The following is a 25823-nucleotide window of genomic DNA, read 5'->3' as shown; positions in this document are numbered from 1 at the left end:
AGTTTCAAAGCTTTGCGGAAATGCAGGTGATGACAACGGCGAGCGACGTTTTAGCGCATCTTTGGCCCAGTGTATTTCCCCACACCTCCACATTTCATGCATCTCAAAGGACCCTCACGTGCATTCAAATTTTGAGTGAACGACAACTGTCTCATCAGATCTTCGCGACAATACCAATCACAATCCGTACAACAACATCATCTGTAACCCTCTTTTCACACTCCAGACCGCACAACAACCGTCATGAGCGACTATCCTCGACCTGACTTCGTTCGTGATGAGCTCAATTGGAAGTCGTTGAATGGGCCGTGGTCATTCTTATTCGACGACGACGATGTTGGCTTGGTGCAAGGTTGGCATCTTGAAGGTCTCCCAGAAGAAGTTGCCTTGAATTCCACCTCCGAGAACTCCAACTCGAAGTCATCCAACGATGAAGCCCAAACCATCACGGCCAAGATCGCTGCAGGCACTCAGGAGCTCATACAAAACAACAAACACAAGAAAGCAGACGTCAGCACGCATAAGAAGCGCGATATACAGGTACCTTACGTGTTCCAGTGCCCCGCATCTGGGATCGAGGAGAAGGGTGTGCACGAGGTGTTCTGGTACGAGAGGGACATCTCTGACCCACGATCTGAGCAGAACAGACAAGCCGGCTACCGTGTACTTGTCAGGTTCGGTGCTGTTGATCACGAAGCTAAGGTCTGGGTTGGCGGTCATTTCGTTGGCGGCCATCGTGGTGGACACGTTCCCTTTGACATAGACATCACAGATGCATTCGCAAAGGAGCGCACTCAGAGGCTTACCTTGCGCGTGTACGACTCGGCCTATGATCTGACCCAACCAAGAGGCAAGCAGTACTGGGGCGCACAGCCTGAGAGCATCTTCTACACGCCTAGTGGCGGCATCTGGCAGAACGTTTGGCTCGAAGCCGTTCCATTTGTGCGCATTGGGGACAGCAGTCATGGAACTGTCATAAGGAGCAACGATATTGAATCGGGCAAGCTACATGCTAGCATTAAGATCCTGGGCAGACCAGCCGGTCATCGTTACAGCGTCGAGCTTGAAGTCAGCCTCAAAGGCACTCATGTGAGCACAACAGAGAAGACCGAGCTACCACGGGAGGCCAGTCTTGTCTCCCTAGATGCGAGCGTGGTGCTTTCCGAGGACGCCAAAAGCAAACTTGGGGAGTCGCTTGTTGAGGCATTCGACGACGTGCGAGATGGTGTCGTTCTTTGGTCGCCAGACGACCCTTCTCTATACGACATCGCTATTCGCCTCTATGATGGTACAACGACGCTTGTTGACACGATCCACACATCTACAGGTATGCGCTCCTTGTCATGGGATAAGGGAATGTTCCGGATCAACGACAAACCACACTTCCAAGCGCTCTTCCTTGACCAAGGTTACTGGCCTGATACTTTCATGACACCGCCTTCGTCTGAAGCCCTCAAGACCGACATTGAACTAGCACAGGATATGGGCTTCAACGGCTGCCGCAAGCACCAAAAGGTTGAAGACCCCGTGTTCCACTACTGGGCGGATCGCCTTGGCTTCCTTGTCTGGGGTGAGATGGCAAATGCGTACGCCTTCAGCGCTGAGTATGTCGAACGTTTTGATCAGGAATGGCGAGAAGCTGTTCTGCGGGATATCAACCATCCGTGTGTAGTAGCGTGGACACCGGTGAACGAGAGCTGGGCGTACACAGATTTGGCCAATAACCAGACGCACAGAGATCACATCAAGAGTCTGTACTATGCGACCAAAGCTCTGGATCCAACACGACCTATCAACGACAACTGCGGCTGGGAACATGTGCAGACCGATCTAACGACCTTCCACGACTACTCCGATGGCGACGCGTTGACGAAGACATGCGCCAGCTTGGAAGGCATCCTCTCACCCAAGGCAGATCGCCCCATGTTTGTCTCAGCAATTGGAAATACTCCCGGATCCTCACACAAGGAAGAAGCGCCAGTGATATGCACCGAGTTTGGTGGCATCAACATCGCGAGAGATACGGCTGCTTCGAGCGATCAGCGGGACTGGGGCTACACCACGGCGACAGATCCCAAAGACCTACTTAAGAGGATCGAGAAGATGATGACGGGTATTGCGGATCCGGGATTGATTGGCGGCTTTGTGTATACGCAGCTCACGGACATTGAGCAGGAAGTCAATGGTCTTTACACACCAGACCGAAAGCCCAAGCTTGACGTAGACGCGGTGAAGCAGATTGTGGAAGACATCAGGGAGAAGTGCTATCAGATGCACACGCCTTAGATAGTCGTACGAGCCAGCAGTCACGCTATCGCCAACTGGAGCAGTACTTGTCGGTAGACAAGGCTGTAGTTCACAGAACACGTGGTCAAGTCTTCAGGACTGCAATGCCCAACCATTATGCGCAAATCGCTTCTTTGATGCCAACGAAAACACCGTTGCTGCAAAGTCAAGTCATCTCACGGCTCGAGACTGTCTTCTTCTCAACGTGCACAACGCAACCGACTCCGTTTACAATTTTAATCTATGACTACACGAACGGAAAACAAACCTCATTAAAACAGTTACCTCTTAAGTACCCAGGGTCTTTTACTGAGATAAGTCTAGAGGAGATATAGAAGAGATTAGGGATTAAAGAAGCTTAGTTTAATACAATTATAGCACATGTCTGTATTAGCACAACAGTAAGAAAGGTAAGTTAAAGAGGGTGCTATGTACTTAATATTAAAACAGGACTAAAGACTAGAAAAGATGTACCTAGGGTCTTTTGCTAAGACAAGTCCATAGGAGATAGAAAGGAGTAGGGACTTAAGAAGCTTAGTTTAATGTAATTGTAGCACGTGTCTGTGTTAGCACAACAGCAAGAAGGCAAGTTAAAGAGGATGCCATGTGCTTGTTGTCGAAAATGGGAGTGAAGAGCGGGATGTTCCTGGTGTGGAAGGTCACGAGTTTAGCAAAGTGACGCTGGCGGGGTGGGGAGATTGGTTTTGCTCGTGCGGTGGAGAGGGAGGATATCAAGTAGACCCGAGCGAAACGTGACGAGGAATCACGAAAGCCACCCGCTTGGACGGATTGGTATGCAACGCCTTTTGTGGAGATTCGGTTGAGTTTGGAGTATTTGAGGTGTATTGGATGCTGAGAACAGGGCTGGGGGGTCGAGTAGCTGGGGGCTCGACATAAGGGCCTCCAGCAACCGCCCCGTGCCAGTCCCCCTTCCCGCATGTTCCGCCTCTTTGACCCGTTCCTTTTCCACATTCATCCTCCGCCGAGCGCTCGGTCGCTCCACGCTTCCTTCAAACAGGTACAAGAAGCAGAGCAACAAGAAAGCAAGCACACAGGCATTTCTAAGAAATCCACTTACAGTATACTGGTATATGGAGATGAAAGTGTTGACGCTTCCACAAGCTTCGCCTGTGTTTCCTCGACAGCCTGTCTGACAAGCGGCATTGCCGATCGGAGACAGGATGCCGGAAGTAAGTGAGAAACTGCGATTGATGCCGCTGTCGCACCCTAAGACTTGGTCAGCAGCGACCAAGCTAGCGCTCAAGTTCCAATAGACGTACAACACTGGTCATCGTTTGTACCGGCATAGGCGTAACCGAGGCCTTGACAATAGGCTGTGCAAGATACGCCACCGTTGGGAGTTTGGGTCATGAAAGAACCACTGCCCAAAGCGTGGGGGAGGGGTAGGCCAATTGCGATATCGCTGATGTGTGTGAGCAGGGGAAGACTGCGATGGGGTGGAGGGCAGCGTACCTGTAACAGCCCTTGTATCGCCATCCGTTGCCCAAAGCGCTGTTAGGGGCAGGCTGCTTCAAGGGAAGAATCTGCGACAGCGTGCCGTGGAGCAGTGGTGCAGTAGCTATCAGATAGCCAAAGGCTTTCATCGTCGCCGTGGGCGAGATGAGTCAGACAAAGGCGGCAACAATGGGTGCTAGGGTTAGTCAGGATTAAGGGACGAGGACAAAAAGAACGACAGGAATCAAAATGAAGGACGTTTTCCAGACGCGTGGGTGGAGCAGGTACAAAGTGCTGGATCAGAAAAGACAGTGTCGGGACGGTGAGGAGCTGGCAAGACAGAATCAAGAATATGGTGAAAGGGTGAAAGGGTGAAAGGGTGGGCCGAGTACTTAAGGAAGCAAGAAGCATTCCATGGCAGAAACAGAAACAGGACGCATGCTATGCAAGGGATCATGTCCAGTGAGGATGGAAGTGGATCAGGTGACAGTGTGCACAAGTCCCCCTGCACAGGGCATTGCCATTGTCATTGCTCTACAGAGCCTTCCACAAGCGCGCTGAAGGAAGTCCATGCTGGGTGGCATGTGTGGCTGAAGGCTGGTGGTGCATGTCCGGTGCAGGTGAGATGTGGGGCCATGGGACTGAGCAGCAACCGCGGCGTTTGGTCCGGTCGCTGCTGCCCTCCCTCCGCATGACAGCCTACTCTAGTCTCTCACACGACACACGACACACGACCAACTGCAACGCACATGCTTGACGCCCTCCAGGTCTTCTTCGGTGGTCGGTCTAGATTGGCACCCGCCATGCGCTCGGCTTGCTAGGATCCTCCCTTCACCCACCTCGCTCCATCCCCTACAGCGCGGCTGCGCAGAACCCCGTGGCAGTTGGGACCGCCATGGATCCAACCCCAGGCGCGTTCGCCAACATGACTTCCTTCCTGCCGTCACCAGCGGATCTTCTCATGGCCTTGCCGCGCCTCTTCGACAAGGCCAGCTCGCTCGGTGACATGATGCGCTCCGGTGGCAGCGTCATTGCCGAGCCGACCATGGTGAATGCCACCAACGCTACCGCCGCGACTGTCTCGAGCAGATTCGTGCAGGAGTCGGTAGCGGCGGCGGCGGCGGCGGCGGCGGCGGCGGCATCAGCGTCTGGGTCGCAGGATGACATCAGCATGTTCCAGGCATTCAAGAACGTGGCCAGCTTCTTCAGCTACATGACATCCAAGTGGGCCATTGCGACGTTTGCTATCGTGTGTTCACTGCCACACCGCACTCAACCTACACTGACTTGCTCCTGCAGGCCATCCTCCTCAACAGGACCCAGTTCTACGCCTCTAGCCGCGTCCCGCTCTCCTTCGACCGCTTCCACGTACGCCTCGCCATCTACATCGCCCCTCTTGTCCTGTTTGCCCTGCAGAACCTCAACATGGTTCGCGCTATACGATGTCAGACGTCCCCAGACTGGTCAGAGATGCAATATGGGTCTGCAGGAAGGTACCTGAGCACAGACTTCAGTGAAGCAGAAGGCTATCTACACCGCGCTGCTTCCAGCTTCCTGTTCTGGGAGCGTACCACAGACTCGTGTCGAGCTGTTGGCATGCTCCCTGCTGCTGCCGACACTACGCGGAGCAATGGATCACTCGCTCTGCTTTGGCCCCTATTCATGTCATTGGGCTTTGGCCAGTTCGTTGACACGTTGTCTTGCGCTCTTCAAGGTCGTCCCCCTGTCCAGGAGGTTGGCATGGCAATCTTTGAGCATTCCCTGGCCTTCGCTGAAGCCGAGGCTGTTGTCACCAAGCCTTTGACTGTCAACCCTACGCGTTTCAACCAGCCGAAGAATGTTCTGGTGCCGAATCGAACTTTCGTCTCGGTCTCGCGTTCCGGGCTCAACAGAATCGCAAACGTACCTCCCGAGGTTCTCCTATTATCGCTCATCTCCAGTGTCAGCCATTTCACTAGCAATTTGTTGGCCATTGCTGGAGTTCGCTCCCGATACCGTTTGGTGACGACTGCCGTGTGGGGCGTAGCCTACATGGCCACTTTTATCTGGAGCTTCGTGCGACTGACGGAAGCTGTCGCGGAGTCTGACAACCCAGTCGGTCTGCTACGATTCCCCACTGTTTGTATCATCGGGTTCATTCCTCATCTGCTGATCATGATTGGCGTCGCCACCTGTGGGCTGATCTATATCCTGGCCTTCTTTGTTACCGTGCTGGCTCCTCCACCGGGTCAACCAGAGACGATGACTTGGAGAGAACGATTTGAAGTTGCCTACAACAATCTGCATGCCAACATACACCTGTCATCGATAGCGCCGCTTACGATAAGCTGGCACGAGGACTTCTATACCGCAATCCTCAAAGTCGGCTTTACGGTTCTAACTGCTGCGAGTGAGGCCGTGTTTCTCAACGAAGGCATTCGAATCAACGTCCATTCTATGACTTTTCTTGAGAAGAAGAGATTGAAGGAAGTACTCGATCGCCGACGTCAATTCAGGCAAACCCTGACGAACATACCCGAGGAGCTGAAGGGAGAGTCTCTAGCTGCGGGCGTCGAGATCGAAGACGAAGTAAACAACCATGGCTCAGTCGAAGCTACTGCATCTGGTTATGCACGAGAGCGGAAGACACGAAGCGCGAACGCTGCGCCCATGGCCGCCAGTGCGGCGTCGCATGGCGATCCAGTTGGGCTTCAGCAAAGAAGAGGACGCTTTTATCTTACCTGGCAATTCTTCAGGGGTATCGCGAGGTTGCTCATGCTTATCCATGCTAGACTGACTATCGCAATGTTGCAGAGGCTAAGGGTGGGATACCGTCCAAGGTGGCTCAGGCGCTTTGCTGGTCCTCGTCCGGTCAAAGAGTCGCGAACTTCTTCGTCATTGCACAAGGACAGACAGCGCAGCGCAGCATCAGTAGACTCGTGGCTGACACTAGACGACCGAACCCGCGTACGTCTTGACGCTCAGTTCGACGCGGAAGCGTTCGCCAAGAACCGGCTTCGTCAAACAGGCTTTTTGGACGCGCCAGACGCAGGAGAGGCTGACGAACGCATCGATGACTACATGTACTCGTGGTGGCGCAATGGTGGCCGCTTTGGCGATGTGGACACTAGCAACGACTATGTTCCGCCTCAGGAGGACGATGCGACAAGCGTTGTATCTTATGCTACCACCGACCATGACGACTGGTCGGATGTCGAGGATGATGGGCAACGAACACCCACTCGGGACTCTTACCAGCGCAGTCGAGAGGCGACACCGGCAGCGGACAACGCCATCGACCTATCGCGCCTCTCGCGCCTTCTCGACCCCAAGTCGAAGGAGGACCGCGAAGAAGCGCAGCTGCTGTCTCGCCATCTTCAAAGCCCGCAGATTATGACACGCTCTCGATACCGCAAAGCCCTCGATCAAGACCAGGCCAGGATCCTGACAACGTCTCGATACCAGCTTGAACCATCGGCCAACATGACACCAGAAGAGGAGGAGCAACTGTTAGAAGATCTCATTCTCAGTAAGAGGCAAGCTACTGCTCCTCAGGGGTCTTCGGGTACAGCGGGTAGTTGGGACACTGGAGCTGAGGGCATGGGCTCCGAAGGACCTCAGTGCGTTGTGTGCCAGCTCACGCCTAGGACTGTACTCGTGTGGCCCTGTGGATGTCTGTCGCTCTGTGACGAGTGTCGTGTGGGATTGGCAAGCAAGAACTATACGACATGCGTGTGCTGTCGGACAAAGGTAGTTGCGTACTCTAGGTTGTACGTGCCATGATGTGGTTTGGAATTTGCATAGCTCTGGCGTTGAACTCGTCCTCTCAGAATGAACGCTTTTCATGTACTGAAGCCCCATTGTCGATGCACACGGCGAAGCAAGCATGTAGAGCGCAGTGACCCCAGGTAAAGGTGTGTGTGTAGAAGGGACCTGGATACCCCACAATGTAGGCTCAACCTGGGTGGCCAATAACCCGCTAGCGCCCATGATCCCTGTCGAAATTTCGAGGCGTGCGCAACTTTTCGAGCTCATGCCAGTGGCCGGCGCATCACTCACCCTGGTATACCGGCAGCGATGGGGAAGCGGACGAATTTCGAGACCGATCTGGGGAGCGCGCACGCAACCAAGCGCCAGAGGATCGAAGGTGGCCACGACCGCCAGTCTCCACGCCCGAATGGCGCAGGTGCCGAGGAAGTGCACTCGGCGCGCGACCTGCAGAAGGCCCTGTACTTTGACCAGAACGCGACGGCCGAGTTTCGCAACGGTATGCGCAGAGAAACGCAAACCAGCCTTCTCCTTCACCTTCACCTGACTTACTCCATCAGGCCTCAGCTTGCTCAAGCGCTTTCTCGACTCGATCCTCTACCCAGCCGACGAGCATGACGTGCCCCGCCGGCGAGCCATACTCGGCGAATACCTCAACACACAGAAGGGCAAGAGCCATGATGAGAAGCACGAGACGCTTCTGCCGAACCTCATCCAGGCCTGGGACTGGGCGGCTGAAACCAACTTCGACGCCATCCTCGCCCAGGTCACCGCCGTGCTTGCCCTCGTCTTCAAGGTCCTGTCCAGCCACTCCGAGCTCAGCGAACACGGCACCCTACTTGCCAAGACCATACTGCAGCCTTCTGTTGCTCGTCGTCTAGTCCGCAGTACCTCTGCTGCATCGAACAAAGAAAACGTCATCTCACCGGCTCTCAGATTGCTCACCGAACTCACCAGGTTCAATGAAGGCGCACACGCCAGAGCTGTCTACTCGAAGAAGGACTTCACGCTGGAGCCAAGGATACTGGGGCGGAACATTGCGCTGTGGAAGGAGCACAAGGGCATGTCGGTTGCGGACATGCACAAGAAACCGAGCGTCAGGACTACGGCCATCCGCTACCTGCTCACGCATCTGAGGCTGCAGGATGAACGCGCCAAGGTCGAGATCCTGTCCAACACCAACGTCACACGAGCTGTGTTCGATCACCTCGCCACCGATCCCCCTTTTCTGGTTTTCGAAATCTTCGATGTTTTCACAAGTCACGTATTCCAGGACAAGACGATTCCACGTCAGACCAAGAGCCGCATCCTGAACGGTAAGACGTTGTCACGCATTGCTGGTCTATACAACTACGACCTGGAGGAAGGCTCGCTCTCAGAAGGCCAAAAAGCGCCAGATGAGCTGGCCCATGAGTTTTTGTGCATGGTCTGCACCGATCCAGCGTACGGCGTCATGTTGCCAACAAATGGCTTCTACCCTTCCACACACGACGACGATGAAGGCGATCTTGACGAAGCCGCCGATAACGGCAACGAGCTGGGACTTGAATCAGCAGAGACATTCGACAGGTTAGGCCGGGTGCGCAACGTCATCCTGTCAGAATTCATACAAAGCCAGCGCCCATACGCAAACACGTCACACCAAAAGCTGGTTATCGAGATCTTCAAGGCTTCCCCAGAGCTTGTCGCAGACTACTTCATCAAACGCAGGGACTTCAACTACGACCCCAATCTCACCTCTACCTGGATAGGATACTCTGCATTCTTGTTTCAGACCATTCAACTTCCGGTGCCCAAGTACTTGGGCGTAAAGAGGAACTATCGCACTCAGCCACCTCCGGTTGCAGCCATGATCCAGAGTGTTTTGCCTCAGCCGCTAAACCAGCAGGTGCTCACAAAGTGCTTGAACCACAGCTCAGATCTGGTTCAGATGTTTGCAATTCGCGTACTCATCGTCGCGCTGCAGAAGCTGCGGAGCATGACCCAGGAACTGCACGAGGCGAGCGCTATACGACCGTCAAAACAGTGGGAGCAAGCTTCACAGCGTCTTGTCGCAGAGTTCAGCCGCCGTTGCCCAACGATAAGAACCGTTTTTCTAGCATTGAAGAAGCCTGGATTAAAAACCTTGAAGCGTGAGTCAATCACAAGACTGTTGAGGCTGTACTACGAAGTCACACCTCAAGTTGCTCTGCAAGAGAAATTCGACGTTTCGCTGCCGCTATGTAACGCCCTGGTTGAAGTGGAGAAGCCCACAGGATCACCAGAGGACACAGCTTTCCGTGTCATGGAGCTCGAGCACTGGATTCAGATGGCACGACACTCGCCCGCAATGCGTTGGTGGCAGAAGCCCAAGACCCTGCAACACTCGCCATTTGTCACGCTTCTCAAACTCCTGGTCACTTCGAAGGAGAACGAACTGTACACTGGCGTCAAGTCATTGCTCAACGCGGTGTTGCATGACCAGGAGATGCTACAGACAAAGACCGCGCCTGATGCTTTGGATGCGCTTATTGCCAGTCTCGAGCCGGCCACTGGTTCTGTGCCTTCAGTAGAGGTGCTTGACTTCCTCGATGACTGTTGTGCGCGGTTCATCAAAGTACCGATCAAGTACTTCGACGACCTAGATGCCATGTGCGCGAAGGCATCGCAAGCGCTCGCCGATATTGGACCGCTTAGCCCTCTTCTGATGACCTTGGTCGAGCAGTGGCCGTTCAAGGGCGGTGAGTCTGCAACGGGGCCCGCAGCTGAGGCTCTCGCCCAGTGGCTTTCGAAGCTTCTCTACCTGTTCAACCTCATTGGCGAGGACGAGTCAGTGTTAGCTTTGGTACGGGACAGTCTAATTGAGTCAGCCGGCAACGCGTACAAGGAAGTGTTGAAAGACGCTTTCCTGTGGAAGATGTACAAGGCACGGGCGAAGGAAGCGCTCAAGCTAGCAACCGGTGCAGACTTTAGTGGTTCAGAACGATCAAGTGCCTCGCCTGTTCCTCAGACAGAGGCTGTAGCCCCAGTCAAGGCTGGGGCAGTGGTGGACCTCGAGCTACCGCCGCAAGAAGATGAGAAGCATGCTGGTTTGACGCGATGGAGGAAGAAGGAGATTGACGAGGCTATCGAGGATGGCGATGTTGGCGAGTTGCTACTGTGTCTCTGCTCGAAACACCAAGAGATACGGATACAAGCCATCAGTAACGTTCGCCAGCTGATGGCGACGATAGGTGTAGGTTCCCTCCCTTTCGCACAGACCATGCCACTAACGAATTGCAGCCGGACTCCCTCACGCAAGACCTCGGAGCCATCTACCTCGTCCTCGGCGAAACCCTGGAATCCGTCGACGCTACCGGCTCTACGCCCTTTCCCTACGTTGGTGGTATCTTCGCGGCACGCAGCGTGCGCATTCTCGCTGATCCAACCCACGTCATGTTTAGCAAGATCAACAAGTTCCTGACCACTGCTCCATCGTGGGACGTTGATTTTCTGTTACGGAAGTTGTACAGAAGCATAGTGGGTAGCGAGCCTGAAGATGACGGTGCGTACCACAAGGAAGTGGATTGGTTCCTTGATTACTTGGTGGATGGACTGCGTACGTCTAGAGACATGGAGAGCTTCAGGAAGAGCAACATCTTTGAGCAACTTCTGTCTTTCTATGCGTCGAGGTCCTGTAGCGGTGCGGCGAAGGAGAAGATTATTAGGCTGTTGCTGAGGGCGACGGCGGTTGGGGGGAGTACCACGCTCGTCACGAGGTGTGGAGTTGTCAGCTGGGTGCAGATGTGTCTTGATGGACACGACCCAAGGCATCGTATGCTGCGGACGCTGGCATCGCGAGTGCATGAGACGTGTGATCAAGGGCGGGTGGCGGAGTGGAGCAACGGAACGATAGCAGAGGCTGTTGCATCGCTGATCAAGGTTGGAGCATGAGCACAGTAGGCGTGTTGGCCTCGTGGGCGTTCGGAGCGTGCATTGTAGGCGTTGTCACGTATCTCATAGCAAAGGAGCTGCACTGCACTTATTCAACATGGAGCGAGTTACCTATGTACGGCTTTGCCCGCAACGTCTTTCAGGGTTCACGATGGCCTGAGGCAGCAAGAGTGGTATGACGTCCCGGGATGACTAAGGAGGCTAGTGGGCCTTTGACAGCGCTGCGGGCCATCAACGTGCAGCCAGTGCTGGTGCCAGAGCCAGACACATGACAACAAACGTTCGCTCTTATTTGTACTCTCTCAGCTACGCCCAGCACAACAGCCAGCAATCCGAATATCAACAAACCCAATCAATTGCACGCCGTTGCGGACAGCGAAAGCGCAAGTGCTTCTCCGCTTTTCATCGACGCCTCAGTGGCAGGGGTGTTTCGAGTTGCGTCCACCTTGTTCAATCCCACTGCGTGCTCCGCCCACCTCGAAACAACAAGAAGCTCTCCGCCAACTTCAACTTCAACGTCAACGTCAACGTCAACGTCAACGTCAACGTCAACATCAACGTCAATCTAACAACACCCCCGGCCAATAGACTCACTCCCCTCTGCTGTATCCACAACTCGAGGTTACTGTCACGCACACCGCTCCCCCACTACATTGCTACACGAGCGCAAGGACTTGGGACGGCAATTGTCGAGCTACCCGCGCATCGAGCGCTCCACTCAGGCTCTGCTTGAAGGCAGCATACCCCTCCATCACTGCGACCCTACGAACACACACATACAAACGATTCACAACCACAACCACAACCACCCCGTCTGAGCCTGCAAGCTCCCGTCTGCCCCACCTCTGCCTCTGCCCAGCCACAGACACCGGTCGCGAGGATGAAGTACTCAGCGGAGCAGCTAGAAGCGCTGCGTCAGTCGCCGCTCGTCAAGAAGCCCGACGGGTTGCCGTCCATTCTGCAGTGGATGGACGTACCCGCCGACCAAAGCAACACCACCACCACCACCAACAACAACAACAACAACCACGCCGCCAACAACGGCACTGCTCGCCGGACTCGAGGTGCACGAGATGGCGAGGGAGCCCCTACTGAGCATCGCACAGATCGCCCCCTCATCAACCCAATGGGCCAGTTTGGGAGGCGTCAGAGCATGCGTAAGTCTGAAGGCCCAGGCCTCGTCGCTGCTATTAACGCGCTCTTTGTAGAACCGGGCGAGGACACGGTGCTTGGCCCGCCGAAGCTCAACTTCACATCGGCAGCTCGAGCAGCGAAGAACGCGGGCGACAAGCAGGAGCGCACGGGCATCATCTCCACCGACGGCGACCAGCTCGGCGACCGCTTTCCCCGCGACAAGAACGAGCGATGGTCACGCGATGGCGATCGGGACCGGAATCGAGAGAGGGGCATTACCAACGGCCGCCGAGGTGCACGAGAGGACGGCGAGGGTTGGACAAGCGTCAAGGGCCGTAAGAGCTTGGGCCAGGAAGACTTTGAGCGCTTCAACCGCAATGGCGAGCGTGGTGACCGCAACGATCGCAACGATCGCAACCGAGAGAAGACGGAAGGTGGTCTGGAAGATGATGCTCCTCCGCGACGAGGCCAACGTGAACGGACAGAGCGGACAGAGCGCTGGGGTCGCCGAGATGAGACAAAAGAAGAAGCGCCCAAATTCGGCGTGCAGGGAGGTTGGCGCGAACGCACGCAGCAACCTCCACGTGAACAGCGTGAACGCAATGACCGCGACTGGGAACGAGGCGGAAACAGGGCCGAGGAGGATCCCGAGTGGATGGACACCAAGATTGAAAAGAAGAAGGAGCCTCAGATGAAGACGCAGGCGGACTTTGAGCGCTGGAAAGAACAAATGAAAGCCAAGGACACACCAGCTGAAGAGAGGTCTGCGCCAAAGGAGGTGCCCGTCGAACCTGCGACTGCCACAGGCATTGCTGCGCCGCCCATGTTTACGGCACCGGTGCATACTCCAACTGCAGCCGAACCTACGCAAGGCATTCTCTTTGGGAACTGGGGCAACGTCAAGGGCGCCGACCTGGGTCAGAACGAGTCGATATCCGCCAAGGCGAAGCCGGCCAAGGCCTCAAAGTTCATGAGCATGTTTGCGAAGTCTGAGGAGCCCGCCGCGCCGAGCCCTGCTCCTGCGCCAGTCTCTGCATCGCCTGTACCCCACGTCAACGAAGACCAACAGGGCTTCCAACGTATCCTGCAGATGCTTGGTCAAGTCAATGTCGGCGGTCCTCAGGCAGCACCACCGAATCAGCCATCGCCACCGAACGGTGCCAGGGGACATGGAGGTGGTATCTCGTTAGACTTTCAACAGTCACCCCCACCGGAAATGCAAAACCACAGGCCTCCGCCAAATCGCACCCTGGAACAACAAAGCATACTCCAAAACATTTTAGCTCCTCGACCCGGTGCACCTGAGACCAGACCCACGCAGCAAGCGCGGTTCAACAGCATGTCTCCTGAAAACACGCTCCAGGATCAGTTCGGACCGCCACGACCTGAGTCTGGGCGTCAAGAGGGCCCGTCGCCTTTCCAGCAGCCCCCCTCGCGAAACAACAACGCGCAAGATGCCAACCTGGCGGCTATCCTGAACAGCCGCGCCCGGGAAGACTCACAGCGGGACCAAGGCCAGAAGCAGCGCGAGCGTGACTTCTTACTTACGCTCATGCAGCAGCCACGAGCTACCCCGCCGCAAATGCTGAACCAGAACCTACCTCGCGGAGGTCCGCCCATGGCCATGTTTGAGAATCTGCAACACGAGCAGCGATCTCATCCACAGCAGAAAGGTCGCGGCGGACTACCACCCGGCTTCATGGAAGATCCACGCATGTTTAACGAGGGCGACATGATGCGCCGGGAAGCTGAGCGCAGAGAGCAAGAGCTTCGCCAGCAGCTGAACATGCAGCAGCAGCAACAACAACAGCAGGATATGCGCAATAAGAACCCCCGTCTGCCGATGGGCTTCCCGGGTCATGAGGATCCTACACTGGGCCTCCAGCGCCGCAACACTGCTGGCGAAATCCCCCGCCAACTGACCAATATGGGTATCCCATCACAGCAGCATCCTGACATGCCCTACATGGGTGGTCGTGGCCAACCAGGAATGCCACCAACACCCCAAGAACGACCAAACATTGCACCGCCCCCTGGTTTTGGAGGCCCTATGCGCCAACCGCCCGGGTTTGGTGGACCCAACCCCCAGCAGCAGATGGGACCAGGAGGACCAAGCTTCTCAGCTGTCAACACCCCCCTTGGACCTCACCCCCCTGGTCTGCCCCAGCTTGGTGGAAGCATGCGTGGCATGCCACCGGGCTTTCCAGGAGGCCCAGGAGGCCCAGGAGGCCCTGGCGGCAACGGCATGCCGGGTCCGCCGCAAGGTTACTTCCCTCCACCTGGATATGGACCGCCTCCGGGCATGCGAGGTGACGATCCTAGAATGATGTTTGACGGCCAATTTGGTGGCCCTGGTCCCCGGCAGCAACAACCAGGTCGTCCGGGACCCCCGAACATGTACTAGGCGTCACCCAACCTCCTAGAATCAAGAGCGCTCTCATGGATGACCTTGTCGGAATATGGGGAGCCATGGCGGATCGCTGCGTGGACGACTGGGGTCCGAATGTCAAGGTGAGGAGCTGGATCACTCGTCGCGTGCTTTGTCTATTTCGTCATTGGCTGTCGTCTTCATAAATGTTCGTACCAGTCTGCCGTACGGTTGGCTTTTCAGCGCAGCGTGGAGTCCAGGATCTGTGTGTTTCTGGGTGCATTAGCATGATCAGGTCCTCGGCGTTGTTCCCCCTTGCGATTAGGATATCATGTCGACTGCCCGGCCCCTGGACCCAGGTGCATGTATGCCGAGGGCTCTGTGGGCAGGCAAGGCAGCCTGAGTATCGAAGGCTACGCTGCTATTGAGAGCGTTTGTGTCGGTGGTTGGTAGTGGTGGTAAAGAAGGGGAAAAATATGAATCGTCACGGATAGGTGGACACCAATTGTGTTGCTTCGTTAGGCTGCCTCTTGTCACATGCCGCTCGCTGCTTTCAGACGCCGTGGTGCATGTCCTGGCCGCGCAAGATGCGTCACAAGAGTTCACGTGAGAAAGTAAGCATGAGATGGAGGGGACGAAGTAGATGTTTTCCCCTCGTGACTTACCTCCTCGCAAACCCACAATCACAGCTTCACACAACTCGTCCTCCATCTACGCATGCAACGTTTGCTGATCTGCGCCGTTGGTCTGGATACATCCTCCTTGACCCTCTCTCTAAAAAAGAGGCCAGCTGCAATCGGCACTCTGCCGCCGTCCTGATACAGACCACCGTTAGGTCACTGCACAGCCGTGCGCTATCTACGTTGTTGGCGCGCATGCTCGTGCTCGCTACCTGTGTCTGGATATCGTTTGATCTCGGGGGGTGGGGGGATCTGTACTAGTTCCCCACGCTGTTCCCGCCAATGCTTGGTCCGTTCACGATGTGTCTCTCCTCGCTCTTCCGACCCCCTCTTCGTCCTCATCTTCGTCTTGGTCTTGGTCTTCGTCACAGTGCATGGCCTCGGCGAACCCAATCCACTCCCTCATCCCCCTGACGAACGCGTCGCTCTCCCCGTCCACCTCCGCCCCGTGTCCCCACACCACCAGCGCGTCGAAGTCGCCGATCTGCACTGCGATCTTGACTTCCTCGGGACGCGCATCTGGTTCGTCCTCGGTGTCGTTCTCGTCCTCGTTGGCGCTGAAAGCGTCCGCTGTGCGCGTGTGCGCGGGCTGTGCTGGGGCGAGTCTATCCGTTGTGTGCAGCACGGCGCCGGTGTAGTTTTCGGGCAGTGCGAGGTGGGTGCCGTGGAGGTGGCGGCCGCGGAAGTGGACGTGTCGTGTGCCTGTGGACAGTCAGTGCGCAAGGTCGGTGTTTGGTGGAAGGCTGGTGGGTGCTAAATGAAGTGGGTGGAAGAGAGTGGTGCTACCTTTCTCGTCGACGCTGGGCGCCCAGTATTGGGGTGTCGAGTTTATCGGGCCATTGTGGTTTATGCGCGCGGGGAGGAGGTGGGGCGTGCAGTGCTTGGAGTCGGACTTCTGTATTGCGAGCATGGTGAGAGTGTGTGTCGCGAACGGCGAGCTGAAAAGGTTGCGGAGTGGAAGTGGGAGGCTTCGATTACATGCCAACCAGTCGACAGTTGCAGATGTTTCTTTTCGTGGCCTTTCTTCGGCGTGTTGGAGTATTTATTATGACGTTTCTTGCTTTGGTTAGCAACGGGCGGTGGTGGTGGTGGTGGTGGGAAGTTTACGCGTGCGACGCGTCGAAGCGTGTCGCCGCGGAGCAGGCACGGCACATGCTGCCGACGCTGTCACATGGTAAACATGACGATGCAAATGTAGATAAACTTGCCACTATCTACTATCTACTGACCCTATGCTTCTTGCTTCCCTCTTGTACACTCTCCTGCCCAAAGTACATGGACAGAGAAGCCACGAAGCAGCTCTGCAATGATTCCTCGTCTCCAGCATCCGAGATTGCCTTCTCGGAGAATGAGCACTCAGCAGCTCAAAGCAAACAAACTGTCCAATCTCATGGCAGGGAAGCTCAGAAAGAAGACTACGACTTGCTTGTCACAGACCGACCGGTGTTCTTAGAGGGGTGCTCCTACTGCTCTTCAACATGAGCCTTTCCCGAGCTTGGCCGACGATGCGACGATTCCCTCGAATACTTCAATAGCCGGCGTCCACTCTCGAACTTTTCGACCTGATGCTGGCATGCAACCGCACAGTCCTGAACACAATCGCACCTGAAACACGCTCGGTGCTATGTCGCTGTTTAAAGTTCCGACAGTTCCCCGCTAGTTGGCGCCATCGCCGAAGCTTCGGCAGACTTGAGATGCAAGCTCTCCAAGGGCACAGCAAATGTCCTGAATCTGTTGGACTGTTGCTAGCCAAGAACAAGATTCGCCGTACAGATGCTTGCCATCTGGGCAGCCACCTAGCTGTGGTTGAAGTAAATGCATTTGAGCACTTCAACGCTCACCACACTGCGTACTCGATCCATAACGTCATCGGTCACTCGAAATGGTCAAGTACCCTCGCCGATTCGGCACTCCAGACGAAAGCATCGCAGCCCAGACGCGCCGGCGCAACCCAAAATACCGCGTCGGCTCTCGAGTCGCTGGTACGGCGGCGCGAATCTACTCAAATGATCAAGCGCGCCGGTTGTCATGGAAGATTCACTAGGCTTATCTCCTCCTTCCTCCAAGGTCTCAGCTTCGCGTGCTTAAACCGTGACAGCGAACCTTTGCGGCGACTTTTTGTAGCTCTTGAGATCACCACAGCTACCTGTCCCTCTCTCTCCAACCTGCTTCGACTTGGAGACTTGAACTGAATCACACAATGGCGATCCTCGACACATTGGCAGCGCCCGCTTCCGCAATTCTCAGCGCACTCACAACCCAAGCCTGGCAACCACTGGTGACACTATGCAAGAATGGCACACTTTCCCAGCTTCAGAACATACAAATTGGAAGGCTGGTGTTGTTTGAAGGCGTTGACAGCAAGGCTTCGAACGTCTTTGGTGCTGACAAGGAAGGCGTCCCAGTTGCATATCTGCATGTACACGACGACAAGTTCTGGGTCCGCTTGGCGCTCTTTGCTGACATGGTACGTGTTGAGTGTACACACGCTGGGCGAGAGGAAATCACAGTGCTGATTTTTCAAAGGGCTTCGCCGAAAGTTACATGCTTGGAGAGGTCAGCTCGCCTGATCTGACCAAGTTCTTTGAGGTGAGCGCAACAACACGAGTGGCCCTTTGCACAATTGACGGCTCTAGGTTTTTATCATCAACCGAAACCACCTTGGCAATGGCTCCAACGTCACCGCAGCCATCTCCGCAGGGCTAGCAGGTTTAGTCCGTGGCAGCAACAACCTCAAGAATGCGAAATTGAACATCATGGCACATTACGACATCTCCAACGAGATGTTCGGCGCGTTCCTCTCCCCGGACATGACGTACTCGAGCCCCATCTGGCTACCGAAATCGAACCCACAATCTGCAGGCGAGAGCCTGTACGATGCACAAATGCGTAAGCTCGATCGATTCATCGACAATACTCATATCAAGGGAACAGACCATGTACTGGAGATTGGCACAGGATGGGGCAGCTTCGCCATGCGAGCCGTGCAGCGAACAGGCTGTAGAGTGACATCCTTGACTCTGTCCATTGAGCAGAAAGAATTGGCGGAAGAGCGGATACGCGAGGCTGGAATGACAGACAGGATCACAGTGCTGCTGTGCGACTACCGAAGTCTGGAAGTACCAGAGACGGGGGCTTTCGACAAGGTTGTGTCGATTGAGATGTTGGAGGCAGTCGGCCAGGCTTACCTGAAGACGTACTTCCAATGTGTGGACAAGCTGCTCAAGAAGGAAGGCGGTGTCGCATGCTTCCAATGCATCACCATGCCCGATGGACGGTACGAAGCCTACGCGAAATCAGACGACTTTATTCGCCGCTACATCTTTCCCGGCGGACACCTTCCCGCGGTCTCTGAGCTCGTCTCATCGATACAGAGCGCATCCCGTGGCTCGCTCGTCGTCGACAGCATCGAGAACATTGGGCCGCACTACTCGAAAGCGCTTCGCTTGTGGAGAGAAGAGTTCCTGAACAACTGGGACAGCAGGATCAAACCGCAGCTGATCAAAGAGAAGCAGGCTGAAGGCATGGATGACGAGAGCGCAGAGATCTTCAAGAGGAAGTGGGACTACTACTTCAGGTACTCCGAAGCTGGCTTCTCGACAAAAACGCTTGGAGACGTGATCATCACAGTCGGGAGAGAAGGTGCCCTGCAGATGATGGAAGACGTGCCGTTGTAGGCAATCTCAGTAAAGCCTTTGCCAAAGCATCGCAATTGCGACCGCTCTTCGCATTTAGACGACGTCTGCGTACGTCCAAGATACCAATAATGTCCACCGAAACGGGTTGCTAGACCCAGGAGTCAAATCACAACAATCTCATCCTTTCAACTTTGCTTTATACTCCTGCAGCAGCACCTCCATACTCTCATCCCCATCCCTCGCCCTCTTCTCACACTCCTCCCTATTCTCTCTCGCCCACTCCCCATCTTTTTCCTTGCCGTCGGCAGCACAAACCCCTGCTCCGACCCCGCGGCAATATCCTCCATCAGAAATACATTATGCAGCGCTGTCTCATTGTCCAGCCTTCCCTCTCCCACGCCACCTCCAGACCGTGCATGCTCATTCCAGATCCTCGTGATGCTCTCGACAACCTGCTTCCACTTCTCCGCGGTGTTCGGCCGCGGGCTCAAGTTTCTCCTTGGTGCTTTGCTAGCAAGGGCTGGGGTGGGAGTGGGAGTGTGATGAGAGGCGTTTGATCTCGTGGCAGGAAGCTTAATCTTCTGCGCGGCGAGTACCAGACTCTCATTGCACCTGGTGTGCATACAGGAGAAGTGGGAATCGAAGCAACAGCCGATGCATCGCAATGGTCAAACCGCCTCTTACCGCGCTCACAACTGCATCTCCCATCATCGCAGAGGCGCAACTCCACTCCACACGCTGCGATGACGCGGCATTTCCTCCTCGCGCAGTGAAGTCACGCAGCTTCCGCACTCCAGCTGCCCCGGATTCGCAGCTCGCTCAATCGGTCCTTTTCCCTCTGGTACATGGCTTGCTCACACCTGCTTTCGGAACCCTTCCCGCACACGCCCGTCGATCTCCTCCCTGCATCTTCTTTCTGGCCTCACATCTGGGTTCAAAGCACACCGCCACAAACGTGCGGCGGCTTTGGTCTGGTAACGACACCTGTGCGCACGGGAAGGTTCCTGCTGCTCGGGACCACGAGGTACAGGTCGGCAAGGCAGGGTCGGTGCATGTGAAACGTGGATGCGAGCAGCTGCGGCGTTGGTGTAGGGCTAAGTGTAGGGCGAGTAAGAGCAGACAGTACGGACTATACACCGCTGCGCAGGATGTGGCGGGAATATGCACAGTGGGCGTAGAAGCAGTTCGCTATGGCTTCTGGGTACGTAGGTACATACTTGTCAGTCCACCTGGCTGTTGGCGGGGACAGAAGGTGCGACATGCAGGGGCTAGCAACCCGTGTGTATTTTATCACGTTATGCGATCATGAGATACCTAGTCGTGCCAAGTGATCTTCGTGGGTACGTGCTGTTTACTGGAATGTTGGGATACAATGCTAAACTCTATGGTATCTGTCAACTGCCGACCGCAATGCTGCGTTTGATAGCGTTATACGAGATACGACTTAATCCAAATACTCTCTAGAGCTTGGATGCTTCCGCCCCTCCCGCTGGATCATCCGGAAATGCCACAAAGCTCTCGTCGCCATTGAATTTCCTAACCGTGTAGTTGGTCAGCGATGTCGTGTAGTTGGGGTACTGTCGTCTCGGTAGGCTCAATACAGGTTGGTAACGGAATGGTGAGTAGAGAAGGGTTCCTGCTCCCACCAGACGATGTGAGTTCAGAACTGGGCCAGTCCTCCCTGTGATACTGGAACATGCTAACAGCATGAGGCTTCGGACGTGAGAAAGGAAAGAAACATTCATGGACTTACCAGCCTCGCTCAGCACCTCCTGACAAGAAGGATGTCTCAGAGTTGAGGATACAGTCCCAGTTGCCAGCTACACCGCTTGCAGGGTCGGTGCTCCTGCGAACAAACTTCGATAGCCCTGCAGTGAAGCATTGGAAATCGTCTGTGTCTGGATCATCTGGCATCTGGCCAGTCAGTACTCGCCCAGCTGCTATTATTGTGGCGGCATGGCTGCAGATCAGAAGCGTCTTGGGCTGTGCTGTGTCATTATCCAGCGTGGTGATGATGTGATCCAGAGCCTTCCGAACACGCTCGTGAAGCTCGGCAATCATCTCGCCTTTCGAAGCTGGTATGTGCGTTGAGACATGATCCTGGTCGAGGTGCTCAAAGTGAGGAGTCAGTGTGTCTAGTGTGGGTGGGTGTGGATGTTCCCAATCTGCGCGGCCAAAGAATTCACTAGGCAGTTCACATCAGCAATTGAAAAGCTGCATACCATGACGACAGCAACATACCCGATCCCTCGATCGATTCTGATCTTTCCATTCGCTTGGCCGCCACCAAAATGCTTGTCGGTAAATGGCTTGAGCGTCTGTAGGCAGCGATAAAAGGGGCTCGAGTAGATCACATCTACCGGTGGCGAGATTTTGGAGAGGTACTCAGCGAGCTCTTTTGATTGCTGGACCCCTTTCGACGTTAACGGAGGATCTGTCGGTATGCCGGTCGGAGATTTGACTAGCAATGCGGTGTATTGCCCTGTTGTAGGGTCCACGCTCCAGTTTGACCGAAACTGTGGTATGGCATCGCTGTCAGAAAGTATGTCATTGTCAAGGGGTGGAGAGCAATAAGTTTGGCTACCGTAGTCACGGAGGTCTGTGTATAGGTAGATGGAAAGTAGCAAAGCACAGGCAGGAGATGCAGTTACGCGTTGCAAGTACCGGAACAGACTCCGCGGATAGCATGTGGATCGTGAAGTTGTAGTGTTCGTAAGACGCATATCTGACTCAGGTACCTACAGCATGACGGACAATAAGCACGGTCTCTATCATCGTCGAGTCGTGAGAGTCCCGGAACTCGGGTAGCTCAATGGAAATGGACGCAGGCTGGGGGTATTGGCGAGTTACGTTATGTTAGGGCGAGGCGGAGGTCAAGGACGGTGGTTGCTAGACTTGAAACCTCGGCTAATTCCCAAATTAGGTCTTCACTCAAGTATTGAAATAATGTCGGGAATATTCAGAGCTCACACGTAGGGTTTTCAAGCGCTCTGATCAGTTTGCTACGAACGTCTCGGTGCGAATTTTCACAATGTATCTGTATACGGACAATATATTCCCAAAGGCTCGCAACAGCATCACATCTGTGGCACAAGACCGCACATCGCATTTCATTATATCCGTCGGCATCGACCGTATCCACCGGTGCCCACCGAACACGTCTCAACTGAGTCCCCCACGCTCCGAACCGTCCCATGCAGCCGTTTGGAAACCGAATGATCTAATGCGAGCCCACATGCAACGTTACGCAGGCATCATCGCAGCTGCGTATGGCTGGACGGGAACAAGCCATCCTAGGAACAGAGCGTAGGACAAGGTTTGAAGGCTCGGAGGCTAGGGTTAGTGCAGTAACGAGGGTGGCGTGGCTTGCATAGATGTAGTGTCAGGATGGCTACGTCAATACAGCTGTCATAACAACGCGCCCGCCTTGTGATATTGGATAAATTGACGCTGTATTCTGTCGAGAAGTATCGACTAGGTGTTCTTGGAACCCCGGTTTCTCATCATCCGCTTGCGACAGGAAGATCTGCGCATCCATCAGCGCGTTCACATGCACTCCGTGATCTGAAACTGATGGTCGTTCATCGGAGCGGAACAGCCCTACAGATGTGGTATAGACTATGAGCAAGCAGTCGCAATCATCACCAGGGTCCGAGACCTCTCGCCTGACTAGCAAAACGTGGGGTCTGAAGTGACAAGCGGCGTTTGGTGTGTGTGTGAATGCGCCCTCTGAGTCTGGCGCTCTGTAACCTTGGATGATTGACAGTTGGCAGGGTGGGGCAATTGCCATAACCCCCAGCTTGTATTGACTTATCCAAGTAGACATTTCCTTGATACGTCACATCCGGCTCCGATTTCCCTGACAAGATAGACTTTTTGCGTAGCCAATGTCGTAAGCGAAACTACTACAGACCGCTACTAGGATGCCCATGTCGCTCTGCGGACGGTTCTGCCGCAAGCTGTGCGCCTGTTTCGCGTGACACAGGGGAAGACTACCCAATGGAGAAGACCTATGGAATTGAAAGGATGCATTCCAACGAAGCGAGAGTCTGTGCTTCCATACTATGACCTTCTATGGTATGGCACAAGCTTCGATGTTCGTGATAGCCATCGTAAAGTCCCCGTTCACCGGGACTGTTGGGAGAGGTATTCGGAAGCGTGGTTCGGCACGTGTCTATAATTATGAGGTTGTCCAGCGCCAGGGATTGACTGTGTATCTATCAATTGATGTCCATCAATAAGTTGATTTGAGTCGTGCATCTCTTGACTACATTAGATAGATGCTCCCTCGACACCAAACAATGGGTACGTATGCTTACAGCAAGGCGAGTATCTGCTATCAGGTCCACAAACGAAAATCCATCTTTGACAGCTGTAAGAATCTGAAACAGTACGGTTAGCCCATGTTGGCAAGGTTTGCATCACTCGGGCGTAAGGCTAGCCACCTAGCACCACAACTCAGGCCTGTGACTGGCTGTACCAGCTCTGCACCTGCTCGCCCAGGAGATGGTGCTCCAAAGTGGTGATGGTTGCAATTGGCTCAATACAACATTGAAAAACACGTTACTGTCATGGCAGAGTTGACAGACTCTAGGTCGCTTGTCATCACACAAAGCTCCTACGAGTTTGCCAACGGCTTATGCCCACAAATGCTTTACAAGGAGAACAATTTGGATTTTTGACCTTGCTAATACTCTCAGCCAATCGTTAATGTGCACGAGAGGCATTTATCTTGCAGCTGTCAGCACTGTGACTAACGAACTTTAGCGTCCTTCTAGAAGCTGAAACTGGGCCTTCTCCTGCAGGACAAGCGACAACATGCACTACGAACAAGTTTACATGCAGGGGATAGTTGGTGGGAACCGCCTCATGCTCGGTGCGTCGGGTAGCGCCGTAGCAATACCATCCTATGTTGTTTCTGACCATTACCAGAGTCGTATAGCTCGTAATTGCGTTTGGTGACGGTACCGTTCTTACACCAAACTTCTGTATTGTAATCGGAGTGAAGAACCGAAAGGCAGCATTGTGACAGCCCGTAATTCCGAGGTCAACGTCCTAGTGATGGGCGCTGATCGCTCGCGCTGCGCTATCGCCGGTCAGATGAGCGAACACCCCGGCGGCATACTTCAACGGACGCTGGAAGTCGCGGCATACTGTCGATTTTGAGCCGTCGCTCCGTGTGAGCCAGACCATCAAGGCAAGAAGAGTGGGTTGGGGTAAGCTGTTCTAATGGCCGCCGTGACCAGAATGGCAAAGTGGGATGCGTGGAGCCTGTCGATCCAGGACAAGGTCTCAATTGATGCGTGAACAAGAGCTCCTAGACATTGCATTGTGGCTTGAGTCGCGACCATCGAGCCTTGGACCGTTTGATCGATCGTTTGAGAACAGCAGGGATTTTGGCCAAGAAAAAGGAACGACGGATTAGAGAGTTGCAGTCGGAAGGCTTCTGATACGTATTGAAAATACTCCCAGCGAGAACGCTGAGAATCTGAGAACGACGACCCTCAACTACTTTGCACTGACATCCTGCATGGGCACACCCTTCTCGGCTTCCTCGTCCGCCATTTCGACTGTGCCACGGTGAGAAAACTTTCCTGTCATGCCCAACTTTTTTTCTGTTATCCAGACACGCAACAAGATAAGATATCTAACAATGAGGAAAATGACGATAGCAGCTACGAGAATGCCGATGATGTAGGCAGCCACTATACCAGATGAATTGCTGCGCAAGTCAAGGAACCCGTAAGTATAGAAACCTTGCGTGTAGAACGTGACATAAGCCAAGGCAAGATACAAGGCGAGCAGGATGACAACAGGGATGATGTTGGGGAAAGGAAGTGGTTCAGTCCGTGGGAAGACGATCTCGAAAAAGGCGTATGCCGAATTGAGCGCATGTTGAGACGTATTGGACCACAACGAGAAGGTGGTGGGAAACCCGTTCGAAGCCAGGATACCCCAGTAGACGGCTATTTATGGTCAGTCCAGATTCACTTGCCACTTTGCGAAGTTGGAGATGAAGGCGTCCAAACATCCGAAAAGGTAGAATGCGTTATGCGAGACTTCCTGTCCGAATATGGAAGCATACTAGCACAGGGATCTGAAAACTCACCAGTGACAATCCATGGATATATGACAACAGTGGAGTAGAACATGCTATGGGCAACCTGGAGCCATTTTGGCCATCGAGCCAGGAAAGGTGTCCCAGTCAACCAATAGCTGACAGTGTGTGCAGCGCTGAATGCGTGGTAGAATGCCAGGCCCCAATACGTCAAATGAGTGAAGTACGAGAACGAGCGCTGCGAGTCTCCTGATCTGCCATGGGTGCCGTTCCATCCAAAGATTGTGAATAACGTGACGAACGCGTATAGCGAGAGTAAAGCACGAGCTCCAAAGAGAACGCCAGGCGAAAGGATCCAGGATGTTTCGAATCTATGTGTGGGATCGAATTGTCCCATATACGACGCCGTCAACCGTCTCCAGATAGCCATCGCAGCTAATATCGAGGTACTCGGCGACCGACGACGATTGGTGTTTGGTCCCGTGCGAGCGCCGAAGCTAGAAAGCAAACCTGATGATGAGAGATGAAAGATCGGGGAAGGAGAC

General features: G+C 54.5%; 9 protein-coding genes across 10 annotated transcripts, besides 8 other annotated features; 5 read left to right on the top strand and 4 right to left on the bottom strand.

Moving 5' to 3' along the window:
- Positions 1–243: 243 nt before the first annotated feature.
- Positions 244–2286, top strand: EKO05_0009373 (uncharacterized protein; the record flags this gene model as incomplete). Its single annotated transcript, XM_038946765.1, has 1 exon — positions 244–2286. One exon carries the CDS (start codon positions 244–246, stop codon positions 2284–2286), a length of 2043 nt encoding a protein of 680 aa, XP_038795963.1.
- A 763-nt stretch (positions 2287–3049) lies between these two features.
- EKO05_0009372 (uncharacterized protein) lies at positions 3050–3890 on the bottom strand (the record flags this gene model as incomplete). Its single annotated transcript, XM_059637527.1, has 3 exons — positions 3050–3513; positions 3567–3709; positions 3760–3890. 3 exons carry the CDS (start codon positions 3888–3890, stop codon positions 3050–3052), a joined length of 738 nt encoding a protein of 245 aa, XP_059493510.1.
- Positions 3308–3344: a tandem repeat.
- A 776-nt stretch (positions 3891–4666) lies between the features above and the next one.
- Positions 4667–7503, top strand: EKO05_0009371 (uncharacterized protein; the record flags this gene model as incomplete). Its single annotated transcript, XM_059637526.1, has 2 exons — positions 4667–4990; positions 5041–7503. 2 exons carry the CDS (start codon positions 4667–4669, stop codon positions 7501–7503), a joined length of 2787 nt encoding a protein of 928 aa, XP_059493509.1.
- Positions 4850–4881: a tandem repeat.
- Positions 7504–7797: 294 nt separating the features above from the next.
- EKO05_0009370 (uncharacterized protein) lies at positions 7798–11400 on the top strand (the record flags this gene model as incomplete). Its single annotated transcript, XM_038942033.2, has 3 exons — positions 7798–7987; positions 8049–10702; positions 10750–11400. 3 exons carry the CDS (start codon positions 7798–7800, stop codon positions 11398–11400), a joined length of 3495 nt encoding a protein of 1164 aa, XP_038795962.2.
- Positions 8830–10889: a mobile genetic element.
- A 501-nt stretch (positions 11401–11901) lies between the features above and the next one.
- Positions 11902–11964: a tandem repeat.
- Positions 11965–12280: 316 nt separating this feature from the next.
- EKO05_0009369 (uncharacterized protein) lies at positions 12281–14938 on the top strand (the record flags this gene model as incomplete). Its single annotated transcript, XM_059637525.1, has 2 exons — positions 12281–12557; positions 12609–14938. The coding sequence occupies 2 exons, from the start codon at positions 12281–12283 to the stop codon at positions 14936–14938; spliced, it is 2607 nt and encodes an 868-aa protein (XP_059493508.1).
- Positions 12384–12442: a tandem repeat.
- Positions 14286–14347: a tandem repeat.
- A 939-nt stretch (positions 14939–15877) lies between the features above and the next one.
- Positions 15878–16492, bottom strand: EKO05_0009368 (uncharacterized protein; the record flags this gene model as incomplete). The annotated part of the gene is made up of 2 exons (XM_038942048.1): positions 15878–16284; positions 16369–16492. 2 exons carry the CDS (start codon positions 16490–16492, stop codon positions 15878–15880), a joined length of 531 nt encoding a protein of 176 aa, XP_038795959.1.
- Positions 15892–15949: a tandem repeat.
- A 165-nt stretch (positions 16493–16657) lies between the features above and the next one.
- Positions 16658–16680: a tandem repeat.
- A 1102-nt stretch (positions 16681–17782) lies between these two features.
- EKO05_0009367 (Cyclopropane-fatty-acyl-phospholipid synthase) lies at positions 17783–19259 on the top strand (the record flags this gene model as incomplete). The annotated part of the gene is made up of 3 exons (XM_038941870.1): positions 17783–18049; positions 18109–18171; positions 18219–19259. The coding sequence occupies 3 exons, from the start codon at positions 17783–17785 to the stop codon at positions 19257–19259; spliced, it is 1371 nt and encodes a 456-aa protein (XP_038795958.1).
- Positions 19260–20680: 1421 nt separating this feature from the next.
- Positions 20681–21995, bottom strand: EKO05_0009366 (uncharacterized protein; the record flags this gene model as incomplete). 2 transcript variants are annotated; one of them, XM_059637524.1, is made up of 4 exons in its annotated part: positions 20681–20756; positions 20974–21405; positions 21462–21736; positions 21963–21995. In XM_059637524.1, the coding sequence occupies 4 exons, from the start codon at positions 21993–21995 to the stop codon at positions 20681–20683; spliced, it is 816 nt and encodes a 271-aa protein (XP_059493507.1). The 2 variants fall into 2 exon arrangements, with proteins under 2 accessions (XP_059493507.1, XP_038795957.1); XM_038941959.2 differs by having other exon boundaries at positions 20681–20909; positions 21462–21995.
- Positions 21996–24728: 2733 nt separating this feature from the next.
- Positions 24729–25708, bottom strand: EKO05_0009365 (uncharacterized protein; the record flags this gene model as incomplete). Its single annotated transcript, XM_038941869.2, has 2 exons — positions 24729–25186; positions 25330–25708. The coding sequence occupies 2 exons, from the start codon at positions 25706–25708 to the stop codon at positions 24729–24731; spliced, it is 837 nt and encodes a 278-aa protein (XP_038795956.2).
- Between the last annotated feature and the right edge of the window lie 115 nt (positions 25709–25823).

Source organism: Ascochyta rabiei, chromosome 16 (genome assembly GCF_004011695.2).
Source record: "Ascochyta rabiei chromosome 16, complete sequence".
In the NCBI taxonomy this organism is placed as follows: Eukaryota; Fungi; Ascomycota; class Dothideomycetes; order Pleosporales; family Didymellaceae; genus Ascochyta; species Ascochyta rabiei.
This window is presented reverse-complemented; position numbering and strand designations above follow the sequence as displayed.